General features: G+C 46.2%; 3 protein-coding genes across 5 annotated transcripts; all 3 read right to left on the reverse strand.

Annotated features, from left to right (window-relative positions):
- Positions 1–3,538: 3,538 nt before the first annotated feature.
- siva1 (SIVA1, apoptosis-inducing factor) lies at positions 3,539–5,770 on the reverse strand. Of its 2 annotated transcripts, none has more exons than XM_048974358.1 (4): positions 5,468–5,770; positions 4,323–4,565; positions 3,834–3,987; positions 3,539–3,718 (listed from the first exon to the last, which is right to left on the reverse strand). In XM_048974358.1, the coding sequence occupies exons 1-4, from the start codon at positions 5,586–5,588 to the stop codon at positions 3,670–3,672; spliced, it is 567 nt and encodes a 188-aa protein (XP_048830315.1). In that variant the 5' UTR covers positions 5,589–5,770; the 3' UTR covers positions 3,539–3,669. The 2 variants fall into 2 exon arrangements, with proteins under 2 accessions (XP_048830315.1, XP_048830316.1); XM_048974359.1 differs by having other exon boundaries at positions 4,323–4,517; positions 5,468–5,764.
- Positions 5,771–6,164: 394 nt separating this feature from the next.
- Positions 6,165–15,703, reverse strand: adss1 (adenylosuccinate synthase 1). Of its 2 annotated transcripts, XM_048974355.1 has the most exons (13): positions 15,456–15,703; positions 11,710–11,812; positions 11,409–11,471; positions 11,256–11,306; positions 11,040–11,106; positions 10,754–10,861; positions 10,577–10,658; positions 10,033–10,159; positions 9,216–9,370; positions 8,911–9,035; positions 8,232–8,329; positions 7,672–7,821; positions 6,165–7,528 (listed from the first exon to the last, which is right to left on the reverse strand). In XM_048974355.1, the coding sequence occupies exons 1-13, from the start codon at positions 15,642–15,644 to the stop codon at positions 7,476–7,478; spliced, it is 1,371 nt and encodes a 456-aa protein (XP_048830312.1). In that variant the 5' UTR covers positions 15,645–15,703; the 3' UTR covers positions 6,165–7,475. The 2 variants fall into 2 exon arrangements, with proteins under 2 accessions (XP_048830312.1, XP_048830313.1); XM_048974356.1 differs by lacking the exon at positions 15,456–15,703 and having other exon boundaries at positions 11,189–11,306; positions 11,710–11,803.
- Positions 15,704–15,922: 219 nt separating this feature from the next.
- On the reverse strand, positions 15,923–22,069 carry LOC125707307 (inverted formin-2-like). The gene is made up of 14 exons (XM_048974354.1): positions 21,999–22,069; positions 21,853–21,914; positions 21,658–21,760; positions 21,395–21,480; positions 21,150–21,250; positions 20,839–20,909; positions 20,608–20,715; positions 20,398–20,468; positions 20,171–20,294; positions 19,637–19,801; positions 19,261–19,363; positions 18,971–19,123; positions 18,026–18,685; positions 15,923–17,671 (listed from the first exon to the last, which is right to left on the reverse strand). The coding sequence occupies exons 3-14, from the start codon at positions 21,736–21,738 to the stop codon at positions 17,616–17,618; spliced, it is 1,779 nt and encodes a 592-aa protein (XP_048830311.1). The 5' UTR covers positions 21,739–21,760; positions 21,853–21,914; positions 21,999–22,069; the 3' UTR covers positions 15,923–17,615.
- Between the last annotated feature and the right edge of the window lie 1,235 nt (positions 22,070–23,304).

Raw genomic sequence — 23,304 nt, forward strand, 5'->3', positions numbered from 1 at the left:
ATGCCATGCGACAAAATCCCCAGAACACACACATACAGTGACTCCTGGGGGCCTGAGTCACTGGGCCCCCCAGTGCATAGGCAGGCCCCCTCCACGCGGCGTGACCCATCCCAAATGCGCACAGACGACATGTGTCCTCCGCTCGTTCCACAGCTGTCACTCGCCAGCGCTGGTTGGAGCGTATTTATAGGCGTAAGATGACGGCACACGGCGCCTGTCTATCAGGCACAGCTGGTCTACGCGAGAATAGGGTGTGGGAGGGGGGCAAAGCCGTCCAGCGTTAAGCGTGCCTTTACTTTGGTGTTCGGGGTGGGGGGGTGCGGTGGCATGTGCCAGAGCTGGGGGGAGGCAGCTGGGCTGTGGGGCCTATAACAGTTTCATTTTTAGAAAGATGGGGGGTTAGGTTGCCGGGAGTCTACCCCCCTTCCACCCCAACAGCTGGCAGCTGTTGTCTCCCATTTTAAGTGCGGCAGGGACACGGGTCAGGAGCCCACGCGACTCCCTCTGCTGCCGTTCGGCCGTCGGTGGGCCCAGATGCGTTGCCGTGGAGCCGTGCCTGCCTGGGGTCTGCCGGCGGGGTCGCCCAAGGACCCCACTTTGCGTCGAATAACCGCTTGTGTGGCGGGTCACCTGCCTCCAGGGTGCATGCCGGCAGGTGTCTGAAATGCAGGACTTCGGCTGACAGAACTCTGCAGCGACCCCAGGGCACCCTGAGGATGGCGCCACTTCCCCATGCTACAGTATACTACCACATCCAGCATTTGCTAGCCACTAACAGGCATTCTCCACATCTCTGTATTTAGTGACGTTCTCCCCATGGCCAGCATGCTGGCAACCAGAACCCAATAACACTCCGTTTAATAAAATGATCGGATTTCTCCATGTGAAGCTAACAGACCAGGAAACAACTGCCGCTTTGTAAAGTGCATGAATTCCAGGCTCCCCGGGCCTGCAGCTGAGGTAGATGTGTTTCTCCCTTTCTGGAAGAAACTCTGGAGAACACAATACACTGGTCCTGAGATAACAACACACACAATACACTGGTCCTGAGATAAGTGAAGACCACATTCAGGTAAAACCCCCACCACCGTAAGCATTCAGACCGGCTGAGAGATCAGCTGCTAATGCACACAGCATGCACACCTCTGCTAGGTACCGCAATGCCGACTTGATGATCATTGGTCAGTTTTTCAGCTATAGAGCCCTATAACTTGTATTTATCAGACTACATCCAAGCTTAGTGACGGCAAAGCAGACTTCAAAAATTTAAGCATGCAGAAATCACTGGAGCATTAATAAAGAGTCATACCTAATGTCTTTCATATTCTCAGTTGCTTTGGTATATTTCTCAAATCACCCTTAACATCTGCAAAGCAGTAAATGCATTTCTTGGAACAATTCCTACAGACTGCACCACACAATGGATCACCTGCAAAAGCCCGTAACTTTCTCTGAATCCGTAGTTCCGCCCTAGAAAGTAAACATTTATGTCAATGCACTTGTCAGCTCCACCAGAATGACACGTCCTTGCGTCATAATTCGCGAGCAGGATGGCGAAAATGCTCAGCCATGTTGTCAGTAGAACAGCTCACTTGTGTTTTCCGATGTAAACTCTGGCTAAGGTTTTGATGAAAAGTATGGAAAATACACAAGGTTGCCCTTTTTCTGCATGGTATATAACAGTTTCAACAGTACAATGTTACATGTACTGTAACACACCCACAAACACACACATATGTAAACATATATACAATATATACAGGTATTTATACACACAGTATGCTTACGTGTGCATATTCTACAGTACATATGCAGTATGTAACTGTATGACGGTGTAATATAAAATGCAAGTGAAATATTGTAATATGTAGCGTTGCAGTAAGTATACAATATTACAGTACAGATTATCAGATTACATACCTGTCGCCTCTGTGAAACGTTTCTACGATTGAGGACATGGTCGTTCTCCCAACATTCGGTTGTACCCTTTGACAATTGTGGCCCTTATGTCATCAGGAAGGTGCTTCTGATCTTGGCCTCTTCTACCCCTTCTGTTTTGCCTCCCTGCCCTTCCACAAAGCAGCCTTACTCTTCTTCTTACCGGCTGTTGGTCCTGTTCATTTCATTGTTTTTCTTCCATTGCCAAATTGTAACACTGTGTTGCGCTGTCAGTATTAAGTGTGTCAGCTGAAGGTTCGTGAGATGTACCTCTGAGCCATTTTTGAGAACCGGTTGATCACTGGTCAATCTAATGCTGTAGACCAGGGGTGTCCAACTCCAGTCCTGGGGGGCCAGAGCCCTGATTCAACTCCTTGTGCTAATTACTACACAGCTCTTAAACTGAATCATTTATAGTGGAACAGGGAAAGAACCAAGCTACACAGGGCTCCAGCCGCCCAGGACTGGAGTTGGGCATCCCAGCTTTGGACAACCCCCTTTATTGGTGAAAGTCAAGAATCAACTGATAGCGATTCATCAGTTTGGGACACGTTTAAATAAAAACTATAGCAGAGATATATAGAGAATGTGCTTGATGAATTATGACAACTGGTTCAACCATTTTGCATGTAATGATCTATACAATGAACTAATGACTAATATTTGGGGGGTAAGATCATTCAGAGTACCAGTATAATACATTTTTACCAGCATGACATAATTGAAATGTAGGAATCAGCAGATGATTGTGCATAACCATTGGCATGACTGTGACAAAGCATTTGCAATTTGACCAAATGAATGCAACGTCGCATTTATGATGCGTACAACTCACACGATGAGGGGGAGGTTGTACAAGTGGTTATGAGAATTTCATTCCTGATCTGAGAAATGTACCAAAGTGACCAGGAAAAACTGTAAAGAAAATTGCTGCTTAGTAATACTTAATATAACCATTAAAATAACACACCACGAAGAGATCCAGTCATATTCATGCATATTTTCATTTAACTCCAGCAGCCTGCACTTTAAGGGGTTTAAGAACTATATTTGAATCTGGAAATAGGATCTGCTACCAACTCATGAGGTCTCAGCGCCGCCTAGTGGCAGTTAAACGTAGGACAGACATGCACACTGCAGAAAGACAAAACAGGAACTTCAACCCCACCTGCTGTTACACACACAGCTGATTAAACTGATTACGGACTAATACAGTGGTTCTCAAAGTCGGTCCTCGGGCCCCACTGCCCTGCTTGTTTTCTGGCTATCCCTGCCTCACACACAAGTCCCAGCTGTCTTTCAGCTTCTGATTACCTGGATCAGGTGTGTTCAGTCAATCAGCAGCGTATGGGGCAGGGATAGCTGGAAAACAAGCAGGGCAGTGGGTCCCGAGGACCGAGTTTGAGAACCACTGGACTAATACAAGATTTAAATACAAGTCAAGCCACTACACCCTCAGTCATTTAAGATTACAAATAGTAATCCATCCAGTGTGCATTTTAAGATACTGACTGTATAAAATGTTCTACGAAAATACAGCAAGCCATAAAATCTACACATGCCCACTACACAGTTCTAAATTAATGAGAATTCACTACAGTTGTATATACAAAATTTATTAAAGCATATGCTACAATACATAAACAGTTAAGTTCAAATAAAACATGCATTAAAAAGTCAGTACATAGATCAGAGGTGATGCAGGATTTAATCCCGTGAGACCATCTTCAGTCACGCTGAGCAGTCAAAGCACAGCACTCTGTCATAGCGCTCGCTGTAACTGAGGAGGAAGAGAGATACTGTTTAAGGAACCAGAAGATGCCCAGAAATACACAAGCAGCAGCCCAGCTGACTCCCCGCAAGGGGGGGGGGGGGCCAAGGGGACTGACACTCACTCCACCACGGTGCAAACGGAGCAGCACACGCCTGAGCAGCCGCTGCAGAGGCGCGTGCACGACGGGCAGGCGTGGCGCTCGCACTGCGCGCAGGGTTTCCGTGACGCTGGCATCTTCAGGCACACGCAGCACACGGCGGACGCCTCTGGGGCACCTGGCCGGAGGCGAGCACAGGCGTCACCGTGACAGTTCAGACAGCAGCCAAGTCAATGCAGAAAGTAGCATGGAAAGGCTGGAAAAATAAAATGGCCAACCTGTGCAGATGTGTGTGTGTGTGTGTGTGTGTGTGTGTGTGTGTGTGCGCACCTGTGTGACCACCTGTTTTGTGTTGGGAAATAAACTCAGAGAGTGCATGAGCTCATGAGCTTAGATGATTAGGGTCAAGAAACAGTCACAATTGCACTGATCTGAAAGCTGATTTCACAACATCTCTGCAGAAAACTAGCCATGAAAGACTTGTCACTCCTGTGATAGCCAGTTCGGCCTGACCTGCGGCTGCTGTGCCTCTCTTCAGCCGGCCATCCTGTCCAATTAAGGTCTGTCCCCGCAACAGCCCGTGGCTCCCGGCTGGGGCCTCACCGGGCCCTGCCATCTCCACCTCTGAACCTTTTCCCTCAGTCTCCAGGTTCCATATCCTGCCCATTACTGCCTTGGTTCCATTAAACAGCAAGGTCTTCGTTTTATCTAAGAGATGGGGGGGGGGGAGTTTGCCTCCATTGAGATGGAACAAGTCTAAAACACAAGCATACAATTCCAAAATTCACAACCAGAACCACAAGATCTTGGGCAGGTTTCCAGCTTTTAACAGTCCAACAGACACTGGAATCTGCCCCCCTCCTCTCATAATTAAAATAAAGACTACAAACTAAAAGTTTCAAACTGTCTTACCATCTTGACAGAATAGGTCAAGCACTCGCTGACAAACGCCTATGTTTACTCGGATCAAAGATTAATATTATGCAGCAGTTGGACACCACATCTGTTCATTAAGAGACCCAAATCCACAGAGCAGTAATGCTGAGCTTTGGCCCCGGAGCCCCCTGGTCTCAAGGGTGTCACGTACTGACGTGCGTCAAATTACTACTTTTTTTTTATTATTATTTTAACAGCCTTAAACACTTATGTTCGGGACCCACGGCTCTCAATGCAGGAGTATCATACATTCCGGCAGCAGAGTTGTTGCTTATATTGTCCAGCTGGCAGCCGTGGGATTTTCAATTCGGGTCTGTACACACATGCACACGCATTTACATGTAACAGCGTTATTACCTTGTAAATAGTCTGTAGAGTTTTCAAACTACCCTAACGCTTTTGATGGACCTAACTTCAAGTTTACAACAAAATAATATAGATTTGCCGTAAGATACTTTGCGCGACCGTGGGAGTCTGAAAGTATAAGTGTCACACCAGATGAGAGCCGGTAACCCAGCGACGAAGCCTTTAAAGATTAAACTAATGCGACAGACTAAGGCCTAACTACTCAACGGTTAAAGCCGTGAACCAAGAGTGCAGAATACATGCGAGGACCAGACTATCCAAAAGACGGCTGACAGACTCACACTTCCTAATGGACTGAAAACTAACTACCCAAGGCTTCCAAACGGCATATATTACCGTTAAGCAGTGTTACTTACCGTATACTTCTTGTCTGTATTTGCTCCCGAAAACTCCGTGATGGTTCAACTCCTTTTGGCCTATGTGAATTTTGTACTGGGAGGAGAAAGTCTCAGCGAAAGGACAGGCTCTTTTTGGCATTTTACCTCTTCGAAACGGCGTCTAAAAAGCAAAATCCGTCCTTATTGATGCAAAAACGTCGAACTCAGCAGGCGGTTATTCGACTGAAAGATGAAAATATTGACAAACAAGTTCACACTTTCGCGGGGAACGAACCTATTAAACTTTGACCCCGCTCACGTGATTTGTAGTCTTTGTTTCCAGTCACATGGTCTGGTTTTACACATTATGAGCAAGTATAGTTGTACTTTCAAAGTGGATTGGCTTTGACGTTTTATACTAAGTTAGGAAATGTCTGAATACTAAATCGAACCTGTTTTACAGTTATTTCTGATTTAACTTACTAAATTGTTAAGATTTGAGTTCCATGAAAATTCACAATTATGATTTAAGTTCTGATGTGTTGAAAGCTGGACGGTATAAATGTAGTTGTGATTAATATATTAGCACTACGTTTACCTTGTTATTTATTTAATAATTAGGTTGGTTTTATATGCACGATCTCTATCTTTCAGGTATCTTTCAAGTACAAGTGTATTACTTGGAACTGCTTACATAGCTTGAGTGTGTGTGTGTAAAAATGTTTGCCACAAAGTATAGCATGCACCTGATTTTATTTCCACCTTCAGATTTTCTCTGAATCACACTGTTGCACATTCTTGAAGGACCGGCGATGTAACTGACATCTGCTGCAGGGAAGATGGGCTCATCCATGCAGAAACTTTTCAAACACTTGACTACTTTATGCAGAAAGTTGTTTTCATGAGCTGTGTTATGCTGTGAAACTAATTTTCATACCTCGTTAAAAGCAAACATAAGAGCACAATATTGCACAATAAAACTGCCAATACAAAGGTCCCAACACTACTGGGCAGCCGTAAACTCCGGCTTATACATTTATACCAATTCATACAACAGTAAAATACTAATTAACAACAAAAAAAGGTGAATGTCTATATTAAAAGCACTTTTTGCCACCGAATACTGGCCAATATTTATTCAAGTCTATACAATTAGTGTGACATTACATTCAGGATGCCAAAAAAATTACAACCAAAGTGCATTCGAATTTCACTGCAGCCACAATGAAAGGAACTGGCATAACAGCCAATATTATCTGGGTGACAGACTTTCCTGAGTACATATATTTAAAAGTCAGCAGTAAATGATCTGCAGAATACAACAGGAGGACAGGGTCAGTCATCGTGGGATGGCATGTGGTGTTGTAAGTTAGGAGTCCGCGCTTCTGTCCGGAAGGCTGTTAGATTAAATCCCTTGTGCAAGAACCCTGAACCCCAAAAACTGCTCCAAGTGCACTGGAAAAATTGCTGGCCCTGAACTCTGACCCCAAGCTTTATTCTCACCTGAACATGTGTGGATGTCTTCTAGAAGAGCAAGGTGGAATATGTGAACATTGAGTTTCATTGTATTAGCCACCTGAAAGATGACAATAAATATATTATTTTGGGTGTATAAGTACCACCTTCTTAGCATTGATGCTGACAGAGAATCTATCAGTGCTAGTATATCTATGGTGCATATCTGGAAAAGACAAAAAAATATGAATTGCAAAAATACATTTTTCAGTTGTGAGTTGGCTTCATGCAAAACATCTGACCTGAAAAACCTTGATCTGTATAGTGAAAACTTCTTTGTGCAGGACACTAAGCCCAACCATCCTGTGGAGAGAATACGCCCTGAATCTGCTTGCCAGGACAAGTTTATGAAGCCTGGAGACACACATTTTACAGATGGCTGTTTACAACGAACCATGTATGTTTTTATGGGTTCATCTGTGTTTGTGTCATCCCTGCTTTACACAAACAAGACAACAGTGTGGCTAAAACAAGACGGTGCATTGTGGGTAAATCTATGTGCATGAAATGCAGAGAAGGTCGGCTCTGCTTCCTAGAACATCTGGATCATGGACTCCCTTGACTTTCCAACACCGACCCACTTAACTGTGAAGAGAACACAGACACAAGAGCATGAGAATCATAGACAACTTCACCTTCGGCACCAAAACAGCCCCTAATAAGCAAAACGCTTCTCGGTTATGATCATTCTGGCTGGATGATTGCGCCTCATTTCACGGTCCACTTACTGGGGACACCAACTTGGTTCTCCACAAAGCGGATGTAATTCTGGGCTTTAGGTGGGAGGTCGTCCCACTTTCTGGCTGCTGTGGTGTCACTCTTCCAGCCAGGCAGTGTTTCATACTCTACCTCCACTTTGTGCAAGACTTCCATATTTGCTGGAGAACATTAAGCAAGCATAAGACAAAACAATAAGATACAATTGCAGCTTAGCATGACTGGTTCTTGAAGCTCTTTGCCCATTATTCAATTCTTTGATAAAAGGTCCTTCTATCCGAGGAAACTGAAAGTCTTTGTTTATAATTATTTCTGAATATGTGCTGAAGCAGGTCAGATGAATACCGTGCTTAAGAGCAAATCTGAAAGCTTCTCTCGGCCATAAGAAAACACATGCTGCTCCTGGGTAATGACTAACAGCCTTGGTTGTGCGGAAACCAAAGGGAATCTTCAGCTAATGGATCGAGTTAAAATACTGAAAATCGGATATGGTGGGTGACTCAGATTCACAATCACTTCTGTTTGATATATAACTCATTTTTAAATTCTGCCTGTTTTTTTTAACCCATACCTGGGAAATAAGGAATTCTTTTTCCGTTGAGTTTGTAGGCCACGCCCACTTTGATTTCATCCAGCACGTCTAGGATATCCAGCTTTGTCAGTGCAAAACTGTGACGGAAAAGGCCAGAGAATCTCAGGTTCCACAAGAACGACAAAGGCAGAACATTGCAGAACCTCTACACGAGGGCTGTCCAGTCCTGCCCAGTCCTTCAGAGTGATGTCAATGCAGGTTGTTATCCTCCCTTTTCCATAGTCACTGTAACTAGGCTTCTCTTTGGAATCTGAGGCTTTTAGTTGTATAAAGGAAGCTGAAAGCCCAGAATAACCCACAGCCTTACAGAATCGGGATTAGACCACAAAGGACACAACTGGAGATTTTATTACTTATTCTACACACCAGTAGGTGGGGCTAGAGTATAACTCTTGAGTATAACTCAGGTGTGGCCAACCTGAGCCAGTGTGTCTGCAGGTTTTTGGGATAACCTTTAGGTCAGCTGTTCAAACCCAGGCTTGAGGACTCTTCAATCAGACCTCTAATTAGTAATCTAATTAGGAAATTGCAGTGAAAACCTGCATACACTGCGGGCTCTTTCTGGGTAAGATTGGCCATCCTTGCTCTAGATTATAACTCTGTTCCGCCCTTGTTGGCATGAAACAAAGTCGACAGCTGGGGCCGGTTGCACACGTACGCAGTGAAGCCGTTGATCATGTGCGCGTAGCGGAGGATAACCAGGTCCAGCCACCCACAGCGTCTCTTCCTTCCTGTGGTGACCCCCACCTCGTGCCCCCTGGTCTGAAGGAGCTCACCTATTGCCTACAGGAAGCACAGAGCAGTTCCATCATTTTATCAAACACTATCAGAGCACAATTTTACGGTATACTGATGTGCTTGCTACTTGAGCTTTACAGTCAATAGGCATCCCTGACATTAATGCACATTTCTCATGCTTATTGATAACAGATATCCAGTGGAGGCTCTTTGTTGGGCACCTACATTGAGCTGCTCTGTGGGGAAGGCTCCGATGCCTACTCTGGTCGTGTAGGCCTTCACCACACCGTACACCTCTCCCACGTTCTGAGGGGGAATACCCAACCCAGTACACACTCCACCCACGGTGCAGTTTGATGATGTCACAAAGGGGTATGTACCTGAAGAGAGAGGACAGACCAAGGATTTTCATTGTGGCAGCGTGGCTGCATCCATCCATCCATCCATTTTCCAAACCGCTTATCCTACTGGGTCGCGGGGGGTCCGGAGCCTATCCCGGAAGCAATGGGCACGAGGCAGGGAACAACCCAGGATGGGGGGCCAGCCCATCGCAGGGCACACTCACACACCAGTCACTCACGCATGCACACCTACGGGCAATTTAGCAAGTCCAATTAGCCTCAGCATGTTTTTGGACTGTGGGGGGAAACCGGAGTACCCGGAGGAAACCCCACGACGACATGGGGAGAACATGCAAACTCCACATACATGTGACCCAGGCGGAGACTCGAACCTGGGTCCCAGAGGTGTGAGGCAACAGTGCTAACCACTGCACCACCATGCCGCCCCCAGTGTGGCTGCATTACTACAATAATACTGAATCCCTTGAGAGATTATGTACCACAAACAATTAGAAACCTCCAAGAGCACACTTTCCCCTTCCAAGGGCAAGGGGGCCATGCCACCTGTTCCACGTTGCATGCCTCAGAGCCCTGACCGACGCACGTCGGATGACATCATGGTCTCAGTGGTCGTGTTCCTCCCTCAGTAAAAGGCACGGCCTGATGCACTCTCCCCCAGAAGGGCGGCGGTTTCTCCTTACCAAAGTCAATGTCAAGCAGGGCAGCATTGGCACCCTCTACCAGGATCTTCTTTGGGGATCCATGAATAGCTTCGTACATGAAATAGACACCGTCTCTCACCATGGGCCGTATCCTCTCTGCGTATTCCTGTACAGGAAGCAGAGCCGACGAGCCAATCAGAGCGGCCCAGTGACTTGCCAGGTTCTGGGTGGCAGGAAAAAATCCACGGAAAGCCCAGGAACTGTGACTCGCATTTCAGTCCTTTTTACACGGCAGCGCTCTCCATATTGCCTTAAATTCACATACACAGCATTCATGGCTTAAAGACAGTTAGGTTTTGTGTTAGAAACATCTTGTAGGAAAGGCTGTTATTGAAAGAGGCAACCACCCACCAGGGGTAGAAATTTCAGGTTCAGAAAGTTAAAATCCAGACCAAGAGTACTCAAATGGTTGGTTGAAGCATAATCTTGGTCTGGATTTTTACTTTCTTGACCTGAATTTTCTACCTTCGCTACCCACCAAGACACATTAACACAAACCTGGAGCTGAATCTCCTCCACCTACCTTCAGCTTTTTCAGCTGTGCTTCTGCGTCCACCTCCAGCATGGGGAACATGGATTGGTACTGCTGGGCAAGGTTCTTGAACCTGAAGATAAGACACCAATAAGAGCCGACGCCATCTGGGAGCAGTGACCCAATCCACGACCTCCACCTGTGCGCACTGCAGTTCCTGCTATGTACCTGGCGGAGAAGTCCTTGAAATCAGCCAGAATGTCACAGATTCTCAGCCCTGTTCGAGATGCCTTGCTGGAATATGCAGGACCAATGCCTTTCTTAGTGGTGCCAATACTGTTGGGGAGTAAAAACAGGTGTTGTTCAGAAAGACTAACTCTATTATTTCTAAATTCAAGGAAATGGACTTCCAAGGAGAACGCCCAGAGGCTGACAAACACAACAGCGGAAATCATCAATCTTCTCAGCTGCTTTATAACCATTATTTCATTCAGGCCTAATTTGATGTGCTTACTTCTTCCCTTCCTGTGCTTGTCTCTGGACCTCCTGCAGTCCATCCACAGCCTGGTGGAAATCAAACACTGTCGAGGGTAGTAACAGACACCATCAACTGTGCTGTAGTTTTGCACAAATGGTCACTGCGCAGTAACTAAGAGGACATACAGAGGACATGCAGATGCTTCCTTCCTACGAGTTGGGTTTGTTTGTTGCCGTCGACAGCCACACATACCGATGTGGGCCCGATCGGAGATGACAAGTCGCTTCTCCCAGCCCTTGAGCCCTGCGGGGGGGGAGGAGGGGAGGCAGAAATCAGAACAGTCCTTTAGAGCCTACTGCTACTTTATAGGAAGCAGCTTTCAGGAAGAAACCCAATACTCCATACCTTTCTTCTCATTTTTGTCTCCTTCTTCAAACAACCCAGGCAGATGTATGACCACTCCGTTACCTGAAAGGGAACCAGGGAAAGAGCTGATAAAAAGCCACAACGGTAAACATCCTTCCACATCACCAGCTGGAGAGATCTTCCTTTCACCTTCCTGTCTTATAGTCACAGTGGAACTTCTCAAAGGGCCTGAGATTCATGCCAGTTTTTAAAAACAAGCCTGTTGGAATCTGGCTATATCTGCTTTCTCACATAGTAAGCTCTAAGAAAATGTGCAGATATAGTGGAGATTGATACGTACCAATGAAGGAAATTGCTTTGGAGTTGATGATCCCACTGGGAAGGAGGTGGAAGTCATACTCCTTGCCATCCACCACCACTGTGTGACCAGCATTGTTGCCACCCTGCAGACAGAGGGAGTGATATGGGATTGCTGGCGACTTATTTACTTCACCAAGGACATCAGAACACCTTATGAGACTTTCTCTCCTATATGGAAAATGACTGTATTTTGTTCTGGGAGCTTAAGATGGGTGTTCTAGACAAAGCACTACACTCATTCTATATTCAATCCATTGTGATCACCGTTCCCTTATGGAAAAAGGACCTCAGTCTTTAAAAGTGTTGTGAGTGAAATATGGTCATGTGACTGGTGCCATTAGTAGAGTTCAGTACCATGTATTGAGTGTGAACTGGCAGTGGGGATATGTTTGGGGGGGGTGACACCAGACACTGCAGGAGGCTGCAGTGGTGTAGCAATCCCAAATTTATGGGCTTGTTTTTCTCAGTAAGCAAAGCCCAGAAACAGGTTCTGGCCCAACCACCGACCTTGCAGGTCCAGTATCCCACCTATCCTGTTCCTGAAACTGAACAGCTCACGAGCAAACCTCCACCCAGGAGTTGCAGAGAGAGCTATTTTAAATTGCTGGGCTTGGGGCAGCATGACCCCCTCCCTCGCCCCCACCGCCCACACGACATTCCTCTGGGGAAAGGTTCAGACCCCCCGCCTGCCCTTCTCGCGTGTCATGCTTCCGGGGAATGTGACCCGGCTTTCTCCCGGCGGGCAGCGTAAGGAACGTGCCTGCTGCTGTCTGCTAGAGGACGCTTACATAACGGCAGGGTGAACTTATACATCACGCTGTGGATGAGACAGCAGCTTCAAACGACAAAACGATTAAAGCCTCTAATGGGACCAGTTTGGGGTGTTTACTGTTTAGTGCAAAAGCTCGGGGGAACACTCTCAATTCTTGTCAGTAGAGGGCGCAAATCTGCCAGACTGTCATTACGTAAATCTAATGCTAAGTTAGTACAGACAAAACAAACAGCACTTTTAAATAAAACCTACTTGTTTGAGCTATGCTGAGATTTCGGAGACTTTATGCATGCTAGTAAAATGACATGCATCAACAAGTAATGCTTCTGCTGAACTTATATTAATAAAACAGGGATGGGAGAAATGGGCTCTTGAGTCCAACTAAATATCCGACGTGGAAAAAATTGTCAAAAAATGACAATGCTTAGCATTTAGCATCATGGATTCTGAATCCTCAATTCTTGCAAAACCAACATAAAGTATTATTTTACTCCAAATGGAGGTTCAGCAGGGTGGCATGGTGGTGCAGTGGTTAGCACTGTCGCCTCACATCTCTGGGACACGGGTTCGAGTCTCCGACTGGGTTACATGTGTGTGGAGTTTGCATGTTCTCACCATGTCGTCGTGGGATTTTCTCCGGGTACTCCGGTTTCCCCCCAGCAGTCCAAAAACATGCTAAGGCTGATTGAAGTTGTTAAATTGCCCATAGGTGTCCATGTGAGTGTGTGAGTGCGCCCTGCGATGGGCTGGCCCCCCATCCTGGGTTGTTCCCTGCCTGGTGCCCATTGCTTCTGGGATAGGCTCTGGACCCCCTGTGACCCAGTAGGGTAAGCAGTTTGGAAAATGGATGGAAGTTCAGCATAGGTTAGCTGCTAATCTGAGTATCTCCACAAGATTAAAAATCCATTGTTAAAGAGAGATATGTCAAATTTATCCATTAAAATAACATCACCCTGCATGGGTGAACAGTCAGCATTCAACATCTACTTGTAAAAGCCTGATTATTTTGTTTTAATTCAAACAATGACATTGATTAACTCAAAACCCAGGGTCCCCGTCAAACAGCCAGTGTGTGTTGACTTACAAGCAATTAATTGAAAACAGCCTGTTGTTTAAGCTACCAGTCAAATGTTTCTCAAAGCTAGTGCAGTTCAGGGCCTATCTTAGTTGACCAGGGTTGTCCAATACAGACTTTACAAATGAAAAAAATAAAATTTCTAAAGGGTGGTTTCCTGTAATAATGGTCTTCCGGAATAGAAAAAAACTTCTTGCTTGTTAAGTTCCAAAACAATCTGGCTTGAGTTTACATCTCTAAATCTCCGTTTTCAGTCAGGCAGCAAGACCATTTGTTTGTTTGTTAAGTTGTAAACTGAATGTATCAGCAGTAAAGATGGCAATCTGTAAACTATGTACTTGAAACAAAGCCATATTTAGATGAAGATCGGAATCTTATCACTGTAAATCTGTGTGTTTGCAGAGATGCCGTAAGATCTGCCTCTCCCTGACGTGCCTGATACGAAAAGTAAAAGTGAAAACAAATAAATAAATTCAACCAAGTGACCTGAAATGAGTAACTGGATAAAATCCTCGGTGCTGTTTCAACTGGACTGGCTTGTATGTGAAAGACTGGAGGCGCTAAGAATTTTATCTTTATGATAGTGTCTTGTCCCCGCGACCCAGTAGGATAAGCGGTTTGGAAAATGGATGGATGGATGGATCACAGTGTCCTGTCCTCAGTAATTAGTAGCCTTCGCCTGGTTAAACTGAAAGTCCATAGTCTATTGCATGACTGTTTTCACTGATTACATCCCTAATATGGTATCTTGTAAACACAACATTTCGACAACTGAAGAGCTAATTACCAAAACTAACTCGGTCATTTTTGTTGTTGTGGAGATGAGACCACCAATGACCTGAAGTCAGGCTTCTTCGGCATAATTTACATTTTTTGGAACCGAAACTCACTCAGTACTCATTAAACCTTTGTTACATTTTTGGAAATTTGCTCTTCAATTACACTTGCTATACTCCACAGCCCCCCCCCCCCTTCCCCTAGTAGCCCTGTCCAGAATAAGCAGCTAGGAAGATGGATGGATGGTGAAATGCCTGTAGATAAAAAGTTATTGACATCTACCTTGAGCAAGTTTGAAACAAATTCCAATAAGAACCTACAGACTTAAGTAACGATTACCCCCTTTGCACAACACTTAACGCCAGTTAAAATGGTCATCAAACCCTGACATTTTTCAAGACATGTAAATCCAGCAGAGGAAAATGTCCTATAGACATTAAGCCCTCAAAATGAGACAAAGTTTAGGACTCTGTGGTCAACCTGGAGTGTAACTGATACGAAGCAGATTCCTTCACGGGGGCTTCCGAGCTGGTGACGGCCTTTCAGTCGCTCTAGTTACACCGGACGGTTGTTTGTTATATTTATAGTGACTGGGTGGTTCTGATGTGACATTTCATGGTGCGGATCTGAATCGTTTTTTCCACCCACTGGAAGGAAAAGTTTCCACCGGCTGAATGCAGCCCACGTTGCGCTCTTACATTACTAAATAACATTTAACTTTGTTACCTTTGCAAATAAGACATATTTATATGTAAGAGCAAGTGAATTAGAGCACCTGATATTCCGCGTTTGCTTGTCTGGGAATAGCTTTATTTACAGAATAGATGGTCAGATTTTACGAAATAATGGTCCGTTTGAGTTATCGCTGTTACTTAACTGATCAAAACATATCTTACCATTCGGGACTGCGGCTGCAGAAAGAAACTTTGGAATAATTTCTAGTTATTTCTAGGAACTAGAAAAAGGAAGAACAGTGTTTCCATTATCTTCCCTGGGTTCTTCAGGGACCTTTGATTACGACGTCGCGGATTTTGTTCGCGCTTTAACATTTTGCAAATTAAAATTCTAATTCTAGTTCTCGTTGAGGAACTGTGTGTTTTACCTGGCATCGGCATATGATGTCGGCCTCCGTCGCCAACAAGTCGACGACTTTCCCCTTGCCCTCGTCACCCCATTGCGCACCGAGCACCACTGTCACTTTGTTCACGGCTTCGTTGCGGTTCCGCTTCATTCCTGTTTTAGGGGGATTCGTGTAAGTCTTATGATCGTTCGCCGTCCAGCCGCTCGACATGATAATGCCAACGTAGATGCAACAGCTGCGCCGAAGGCCCCGAAAGCCCCACCAGTATATAAACTCCGCGCCCAGTGGAACCAAATATGGATCAAGCAGCCGGTGATGTCAGGGGACAAATTCACACGGCATAGATGATTGTGACATTTAAAGACGCCTAAGGCGTCTTTATTGCAACTCTCACAATTTTCATATAGGCCTAGATTTGGCAAGTCATTTTAACGTATTTAACGTAAAAAGTTAACGTTTAGTCTCAATATCCAAGGAAAAGACAATGCTGTAACTTAGATTTTTATTGATGTACATCCTTGATTTAAGACACAATAATGAATTGTCATTAGTAAACAGACCGGCGTCACGTAAAACGAAAATACTAATTCAAAGAAAGACTTCCGCTCAATAATATAAATGACGACAATCTTACAAACGTTCCGTAAAAGGACACTCTCATATCAAAACTAAAACAATACAAAGCTTTTTCTTTTTCAGTTAGATTTACAAAACTTAGTCATATAACACTCATCGGTGAGTTACACGTTGACAGTTGTGATAAAAGAAAAAGGACCATTACTTCTATACGCGCATCATCATAATTTATAAAAAGCAAAAACAGAAAAAACGATTAAGTATTCATTTTCTCAGCAAATCAAGCTATTGAATAGATCTGCTGTTTGCATTATTGTAGAATAGTGCAATGCAATTACTATACTTTACATACGGACCAGTACATATTTTCTATAATACATGACCGTTTTTTTCGTTGACAATCACAGGAAGTATAGTTAATAAAAAATAAATCACAAATCCAAAACAAACATTAAATTACTATCCATTCTCTTTTCTGAAATTCCACAAAACGTGTCCCACACATCTTGGTCTACTTTCCCCCGGAAAAGCACAGGAATTCTCTAACAGCAGTTTATCAAACTGATAAAAAGTGTCCTTTTTCACAAGCCATCTTCATTCAAATGACATATAAATAAGCGATTGTAGGCAGTGACCAGACCCAGCTCAAGGTGACATAACAGCAGTAGAGTAACAAGGAAAAAAAAAATCATTTTCTTTGACATTTTGTCTTCCTTTTCTTGTAACCACCTACAAAAAAGACAGAGGATAATTAGTTTCCAAACCAGAAGAAAATATTATCCTTAATCCCTAACGAGTCTGGTGTTGTACAGAGATAACCAGGCAATGTAGAAAAGAGAAGATTTCATAGGTGTTATTTGCATCACAAATGTAATTTCCGGTAATAATATGAGACCAGACCAAGAAGATGTGGCATCACCTCCAGGTCTTTTCCCGTTACTGTCAGGATGGGAGAGTCCGGTGAAGACAGGAAACGTTTATGGGTCATTCAGGTAGGTCTTAGATATGTTAGTGGGTTAAAATCACGTTGCTCTGATGTTTCGCTGGCAGGTCAGTCTATGTATTGGGCAATATGCACCATTGCTACTCATATATTGAATCTCCCATTGATTGATGTGTGGAGAATCTGGAGTGTTGAAATGACTTGGACAAATAAGTCAAGTGAAGCTGAGTCTATAATAATAATAATCAATTGAAAGATTTGCTATAATGTCTAAGACCAAGGGTCCCCAACCATTTTTTTGTTGGGGGGGCCGGAAGGGCATCATACTGCTGTTCTAATCATACGGCCAGCTTGTCATTAGAATTGAATTTAGTCCATCGACTGCCAACCGTGACAAAGGCAGTCTTATGGCTAGAATATTTCTCACACATACCGTCTGCATAGCAAATCTGCAATATTTCATTAGGTCACAATCAGAGGCAGTCACACAAAGAAAAGCACCGATAAAAGCAATGGAATAGGATGGTTAAAACAAATCAAGACTAGATGAAGATTCATCATTCATTGAGTGGCAGGAAAAGCAGTTAAGGAAGATTACGTTCTGACTTTTGGCTCACCCTCTCCCACAGGAGTTAGTTGGACACTGAGTAGTTTGACCTACCTCACTGCAAACCACACCTATTATGATTTGGGTGCCTCTTTCCACTGTTACCTTCTGCTTTAGGAAATTAAAGACAAAAGCACACACTGAAGGAAACTGGCAAGTTTTATGCAGCTGATATTATGATTTTTTTTTTCCCCACAGAAATGATCGTATTAAAACAGGCAGGTTAAAAAAATAAACACCCAGAAAAGCAGACAAGGCCTACATGTTAGAGATTCTGACATTCATGAGATAATGCGACATCCTCAGAGATTAAAAAAAAAAGCTTAAAATGGTATATTTATATATTCAAAAGAGGACACAGCGGCTGGCTGACAGCGTGCCCCCCACCTCTCAGACACGTTAAAAACGAATGCTGTGCATATCATTATCTTTATTAGTTTGCACGATACAAAACAAATACATTACCTTCTGCACTGATCTTTTTATTTTTCTTCGAATGTTTCTGTGACTTTTTCGTTTCAGGCTTCAGGAAAGTGGAGTCAGGCACGGAGTCCGGCACGGAGTCCGGCGTCTGCAAACCTGTCCCGTCCGACACGTGGCATGTCACCGGGCTCACGTCGGCATCATTCCCGTCACCGTTCACTTCCCCATTGCCTTCTCCACTGGATCCGGCTTCGTTCCCACCCATGTCAGACATGTCAGGCTCGGCAACATCGCCATCTCTATCAATGTCTGCAGATGCACCATCGGGAGAAATTGAATGGCACGCACCAGTGCCCCCTTCTGGTGTGTTGTTTTCAAGTTCACTGGTACATCCCGGCTCCTTGTTGCTGCTAGGAGCGTGTTGGGGTACGTCCCCGTCTGTGGCTGGGGGAGGGGTGGAGAACATGGGCGTGTCACTAGCTTCTGACTTAGGTGGGCAGCCCCCAGAGTGACCTGACTGAGACTCGCTCGAGTCCTGGGGGCTGGCTCGTGGTTCCTCAGCCTGCGATGAAGCTGCTTCTTCTGGGGATGTGGCAGGGAGCTCGGTCTCCACCTGCCTTTTGCTTGCCGGCGAGCAGCCGGTCTGCGTGGTCTCGGGGACCGAGGCTTCGGCTGTATCTCCGGCAGACTTGGCATTTGGCCCTGGAGCAGAGGAGAGGGTGTGGGTGGCTCAGTTAGTGTTGCAGTAAACCAAAACCACCATTGGTCTGCATTTTTTTGGGGGGGTCGGGGGTGAGGCAGGCAGCGCAGGAGCCACAGAAGACACCACTGAAGAGCAACTCCGCGGAAACAGTCAAAGGCGTCAGCAACAAAACGCTGGAATGGCCTGAGCAGGCAAGCAGCAACGTCTGGTTAGGGCCGGAAGCAAAGTGGGGGGGGGGGGGGGGGGCTCAGGGTGAACACAGGAGGAGGGGGCTCGGTCCTTACCAGGCTCGCCATTATCCCTATGCATTTCCCTAGTGGGACGGCTTTCCGTTTCGCACCTGGGCCGCGTCTTCCTCAGCTGGAAGCCCTTCCGGATGTCTGCCAGTAGGAGATCCACAATGCAGCCCTCTTCCTGCACCACGGGGCCCTTCCGTACTGGGGGGGGGAGAGTGGAGACGGGACCATATGTTTCAAATGACCACAGATATGTTGCATTTTTACTAGTAATGAAAAGCATGTGGGCAGCAGCATTGGGGAGGGGGACGGACTGAAGGGATCCTTTGGAGACTCACTTATCTTCCCATTTTCCCCCTTCTGCCGCTTGGATTCCTCCTCAGCCAGCTGCTTCTTCCTCTTCTCCGCTTTGGCTGCCTGTTCCTTCAGAGTCTGGTTCTCCTGGATGACGTGGGGAGGGTCACAATAGATAATGAAACACCCCTGATGGCCAGCAGGTAGCACCTCACGGCTTCCTGCAGCTTAGCTCAATCAGACTTTGGTCGGACCCTACAGGGACAGAGCTCAGCCTCCATGTGACTGATGTTATGTGTTAATGGCAACTTATTTTCACCCAATGAAACAATTTCTTGCCCGTTAGCACTTGATATTGCTCCACCGCACTCGTGTTTGGCAGTCAGACTATGGCACTGGAGGATATTCAGACTGTCTAACCTTGAGGGCCTTGAGAAAGAGGTTCCTGAAGCTCTTGATGGTACCAAAGAGTTCTTCCAAGGAGAGCCGATTTACATCCTCACACAGGTACAGAGCCAGGCCCACCCTCTTCTCCTCTATGGCAGCAAAACAATCCTCCAGAGCCTTGCAGGCCTCCAGGTTGCTCTACAACACAATGACCATTAGTAACGATCAATGTCCCTGCTAAAGATCACACAGGTCTCTCTCTGGGGCTCTCGGTAAATCCATGATTATATTCCCTTTCGATCGGTCCTGCATCCTCGAAGCCTTAAGATACCATATCTGATGCAGATGTTTGGGTTCAGCCTCACATTACTAGCACTGTGAAGTAAAATCCAGCATCTATCACGCCCAGAGCTGTGCCTTTTTAGTAGGGTTAAGCTGGGGAACTTTGGGAATATTCCAAGTTGGGAACTTTCCAGGGGAATTAGCAGGAATACATGGGAATTAACGGGAAAATTTCCAGAATTTTGCAACCCCGATTTTGACACATAGTGGGATTTGAGAACACACCTCAATAGTGTCCAGGTACTGCCCCTTGATGTCCTCAATGGAAGAGGATGCCACCTTCTTTTGAATATCCCTAAGACGTTTGAAGAGTGAGTTTGCCTCCTTCTTGACCGACTCTAGGTTCACCCTGTCAGATGTAAAAGGAGGGTGTTATTCATTCACACTTACATTCATTCAAAGCAGAGGAATATGGGAAATGGGACAGGTGATGAATATCTGGCAGTGCTCACCCAGCGGCCATTTCACAGATATCAAGGTCGTCTGGGAGGCTGAGAAGCTCAGGGTGGTGTTCCTCAGCCTCCTGTGTGTAATTAACATTCAGAAATGCAGGAGCTGACATCACCGTGGCCTTCAGACCCCATGTTCTAATCACTACAGAAGCAATAACCCATTGACACAGCAGAGAAGATGCATTTCCACATGTTTTATTGTAATTGTACCTCCACGATGTGATGGAGTAGAGTGATACGGGATTTATTGGCTTTGGTCTCGGTCAGCTTCAGCAGGGTACTGATCTTAAACCCTTCCGCATTCCCTGTATGACTCCCCTATCAGTAAAGAGCAAGTTGTTACCAAGGTTACCATCATCATCACCAGTCCCCATGGGTATAATCGAGAATGGGTTAGATCGAGGCACGAGGCAGGAGGGAGGAAAGACAAGGCGTTCTTACGTAGTTCAAGAAGTTTCCAACGTTGAGGATGAGCTTGCAGAAACTGGGCAGCCGGGTGCTCTCTCGAAGGCCTAATGGAGAAATGCAAACTCTCACGTTGTTTAAAGGCACTTCAAGGCTGCCTTTTTCCACAAAGCAGTCGTAGCAGATACAGAATTTGTTAAAAAGACGTTAACTTTGTCAAAAACAATATTATAACCAAAATCAAAACGGCTCTGTACAGTAGCTGAGCTCAGAGAGGGCTGAAGGACAGCCTCGTCACATCACCCTGGACGACCAGGAGGCCCTCGGGCCCCCTTGGGCAGACTTACTGGCACAGGCGCCATCCACCAGCTCAGCCTTGGGCTTCAGCATATCTATAAGGGACCCCGTTTCCTCACACAGCAGCATACACTCTATCCTCAGCGGGTAGCTGAAGGTCAAAGGTCAAAGGATGACAAAAAAAAAAAAAAAAAACCAAGAAGAGATTTTAACACTCTGGGCTCAGATTCGGCGTGAATCAACATACTTATAATGCAGGTTCAACTTCATCAAATTTATGCAGCTGAAACGTTACCAAGGAACATTCAGAAGCAGGAGGTAAAAATGGTCCACATTAGCCAGCTTGTCGTTCTCCCCCTGGAAGGACTTCAAGTTCTCGATCTGTGTGAAATGAAAGAACAGGGCTGTCGTCTTAACCACGCTCCTGTGCTGTTCTCTCAGACAACCACTAGAGGGCAAAATTTCCACGAGTTTAAAATTTTAAGACGCCAGCAGGTACAGAATCAGACCTACAGGCACCTCACTAATGCCGCTGAGTAAATCACCCAGTCAACCGACCTCATGCTTCTCTGGAAGAAGCTTCAGAAGTTGTTTCAAGACCTCCACATCAAATTTAGATCTGTCCCCATTCTGTATCATGGCCACAAACTCCTGATTAGAGCTATTAATGAAAGAAAAAGGAGAGAGAGAATATTTTCTACAGAAACAGAGCAGACATGCATGGCAAGCAAAGCAGGGGGTGGAGGAACATACCATCTGAACTGCTTCAGAAAAATGTTCAGATTCAGGCTTTTCTTCGGTTCAATGAAAGAAATCTGTGGTTGAAAAATTGGATGTGATTCCTATCTCCAGATGCTACTCAGAAGGCAGACGGAGGCTGTGACAATTTGCCCACCCACCACTGAAACCTAAGCATTCACCTCCTTCGGCTCTTTCTTGGGTGGTGCCGTTGACCCCTTGTCCTTGGTCTCTGTCACAGGCAGACAGAATAGCTCCTCGATGCTGGAGTAGTCTGGCTCCAGGGGACTGTCCTCCTGCACAGAGGTCCACATGGACTGGCCGTCTGTTTGGTTTGGGGGCGGGGACAGCTACGTCAGGCATGCTGGCAAATGTATTTATACAGCCTTACAGTGAGATGGGGAAAATTAACCCATTCTGTCCTGTCGAAAAAATAGCCTTACTGTTTATGGATCTATACTACACTCCAGGAATATGGATTTATACTAAGAACGAGGGTCAGAAGGAAGCAGTGAGAACGATCCTCACCTGTCACCACCTTAGAGGGCAACTTCTGCCAGTTGAGTTTCTTCATTCTCTGCGTGGGACAGCGGCCAGGTTTGTAGGAAGGAACAGGAGCCTGGCCTAGACACAGGGACCTTTGGGCCACCACCTCTCCCCAGACAGGTGGGGCAGGGGGTGGTGGGACCAAGCCTGGCACACCAGGGGGTGGAGGTGGAGGCGGTGGTGGGCCCATGCCAAATAGAGGGGGTGGGCCAGGAGGAGGGGGTGGGCCCAGAGGCGGACCAGGAGGAGGGGGGGCGCCCAGAGGTGGAGGTGGACCTGGAGGAGGGGGAGGGCCAGGGGGAGGGGGGACGCCCAGAGGTGGAGGTGGACCTGGAGGAGGGGGAGGGCCAGGTGGTGGTGGTGGGCCAGGAGGAGGGGGAGCGCCCAGAGGTGGAGGTGGACCTGGAGGAGGGGGGGGGCCAGGTGGTGGTGGTGGGCCAGGAGGAGGGGGAGCACCTAGAGGTGGAGGAGGACCGGGCGGAGGGGGCGGGCCAGGAGGTGGTGGTGGGCCAGGGGGAGGGGGGGCGCCTAGAGGAGGAGGCGGACCTGGAGGAAGGGGCGGGCCAGGAGGAAGTAGGGAGCCTGGAGATCCCACAGGAGGTGGGCCCCAAGGAAGGGTCCCCCCAGGGGGCAAACTCATAGGAGTCAAGGACAGTGGCACTTCTGTCTGGACAGCACGATCGGTCCTCTTTGGAGGTGGTGCACTGGACTTCCCCTTGGAGAGGTTGAGGCGCTCCATAATCTTGTCAGAGTCCAACTGAGCTGTAAAGCACCCCCACAATTAAGAGTGAGGTCAGAGAAAAGAGAGAAACCTCAATGAAACAAACCGCCTGGAAACCAGATGCCCATCATTCATGTTCAGATTTGTTTAGAAGGGCGGGATAAACTGTTTAAAGGAAATTAAAAACACTATGCAAGCAC

The sequence above is a fragment of the Brienomyrus brachyistius genome, chromosome 14, assembly GCF_023856365.1.
Source record: "Brienomyrus brachyistius isolate T26 chromosome 14, BBRACH_0.4, whole genome shotgun sequence".
Taxonomy (NCBI): domain Eukaryota; kingdom Metazoa; phylum Chordata; class Actinopteri; order Osteoglossiformes; family Mormyridae; genus Brienomyrus; species Brienomyrus brachyistius.

What these genes read in the sequence shown, in the direction of transcription:
- LOC125707307 (XM_048974354.1), bottom strand. Translation starts at nt 21,738, where the DNA reads ATGATACAGAATGGGGACAGATCTAAATTTGATGTGGAGGTCTTGAAA. An exon ending in TACTCCATCACATCGTGGAG is followed by an intron (nt 20,469 to 20,607) that starts GTACAATTACAA and finishes AATTACACACAG; the next exon opens with GAGGCTGAGGAACACCACCC. An exon ending in AGTACCTGGACACTATTGAG is followed by an intron (nt 19,802 to 20,170) that starts GTGTGTTCTCAA and finishes ATTGTGTTGTAG; the next exon opens with AGCAACCTGGAGGCCTGCAA.
- adss1 (XM_048974355.1), bottom strand. Translation starts at nt 15,644, where the DNA reads ATGTCGAGCGGCTGGACGGCGAACGATCATAAGACTTACACGAATCCC. An exon ending in ATGATCAACGGCTTCACTGC is followed by an intron (nt 8,330 to 8,910) that starts GTACGTGTGCAA and finishes TTTCCGTCACAG; the next exon opens with TTTTGCACTGACAAAGCTGG. An exon ending in GAACCAAGTTGGTGTCCCCA is followed by an intron (nt 7,529 to 7,671) that starts GTAAGTGGACCG and finishes TTCTCTTCACAG; the next exon opens with TTAAGTGGGTCGGTGTTGGA.
- siva1 (XM_048974358.1), bottom strand. Translation starts at nt 5,588, where the DNA reads ATGCCAAAAAGAGCCTGTCCTTTCGCTGAGACTTTCTCCTCCCAGTAC. An exon ending in ATACAGACAAGAAGTATACG is followed by an intron (nt 4,566 to 5,467) that starts GTAAGTAACACT and finishes CTTGTGTTTTAG; the next exon opens with ACTTGTTCCATCTCAATGGA. An exon ending in TCCGTTTGCACCGTGGTGGA is followed by an intron (nt 3,719 to 3,833) that starts GTGAGTGTCAGT and finishes CTTCCTCCTCAG; the next exon opens with TTACAGCGAGCGCTATGACA.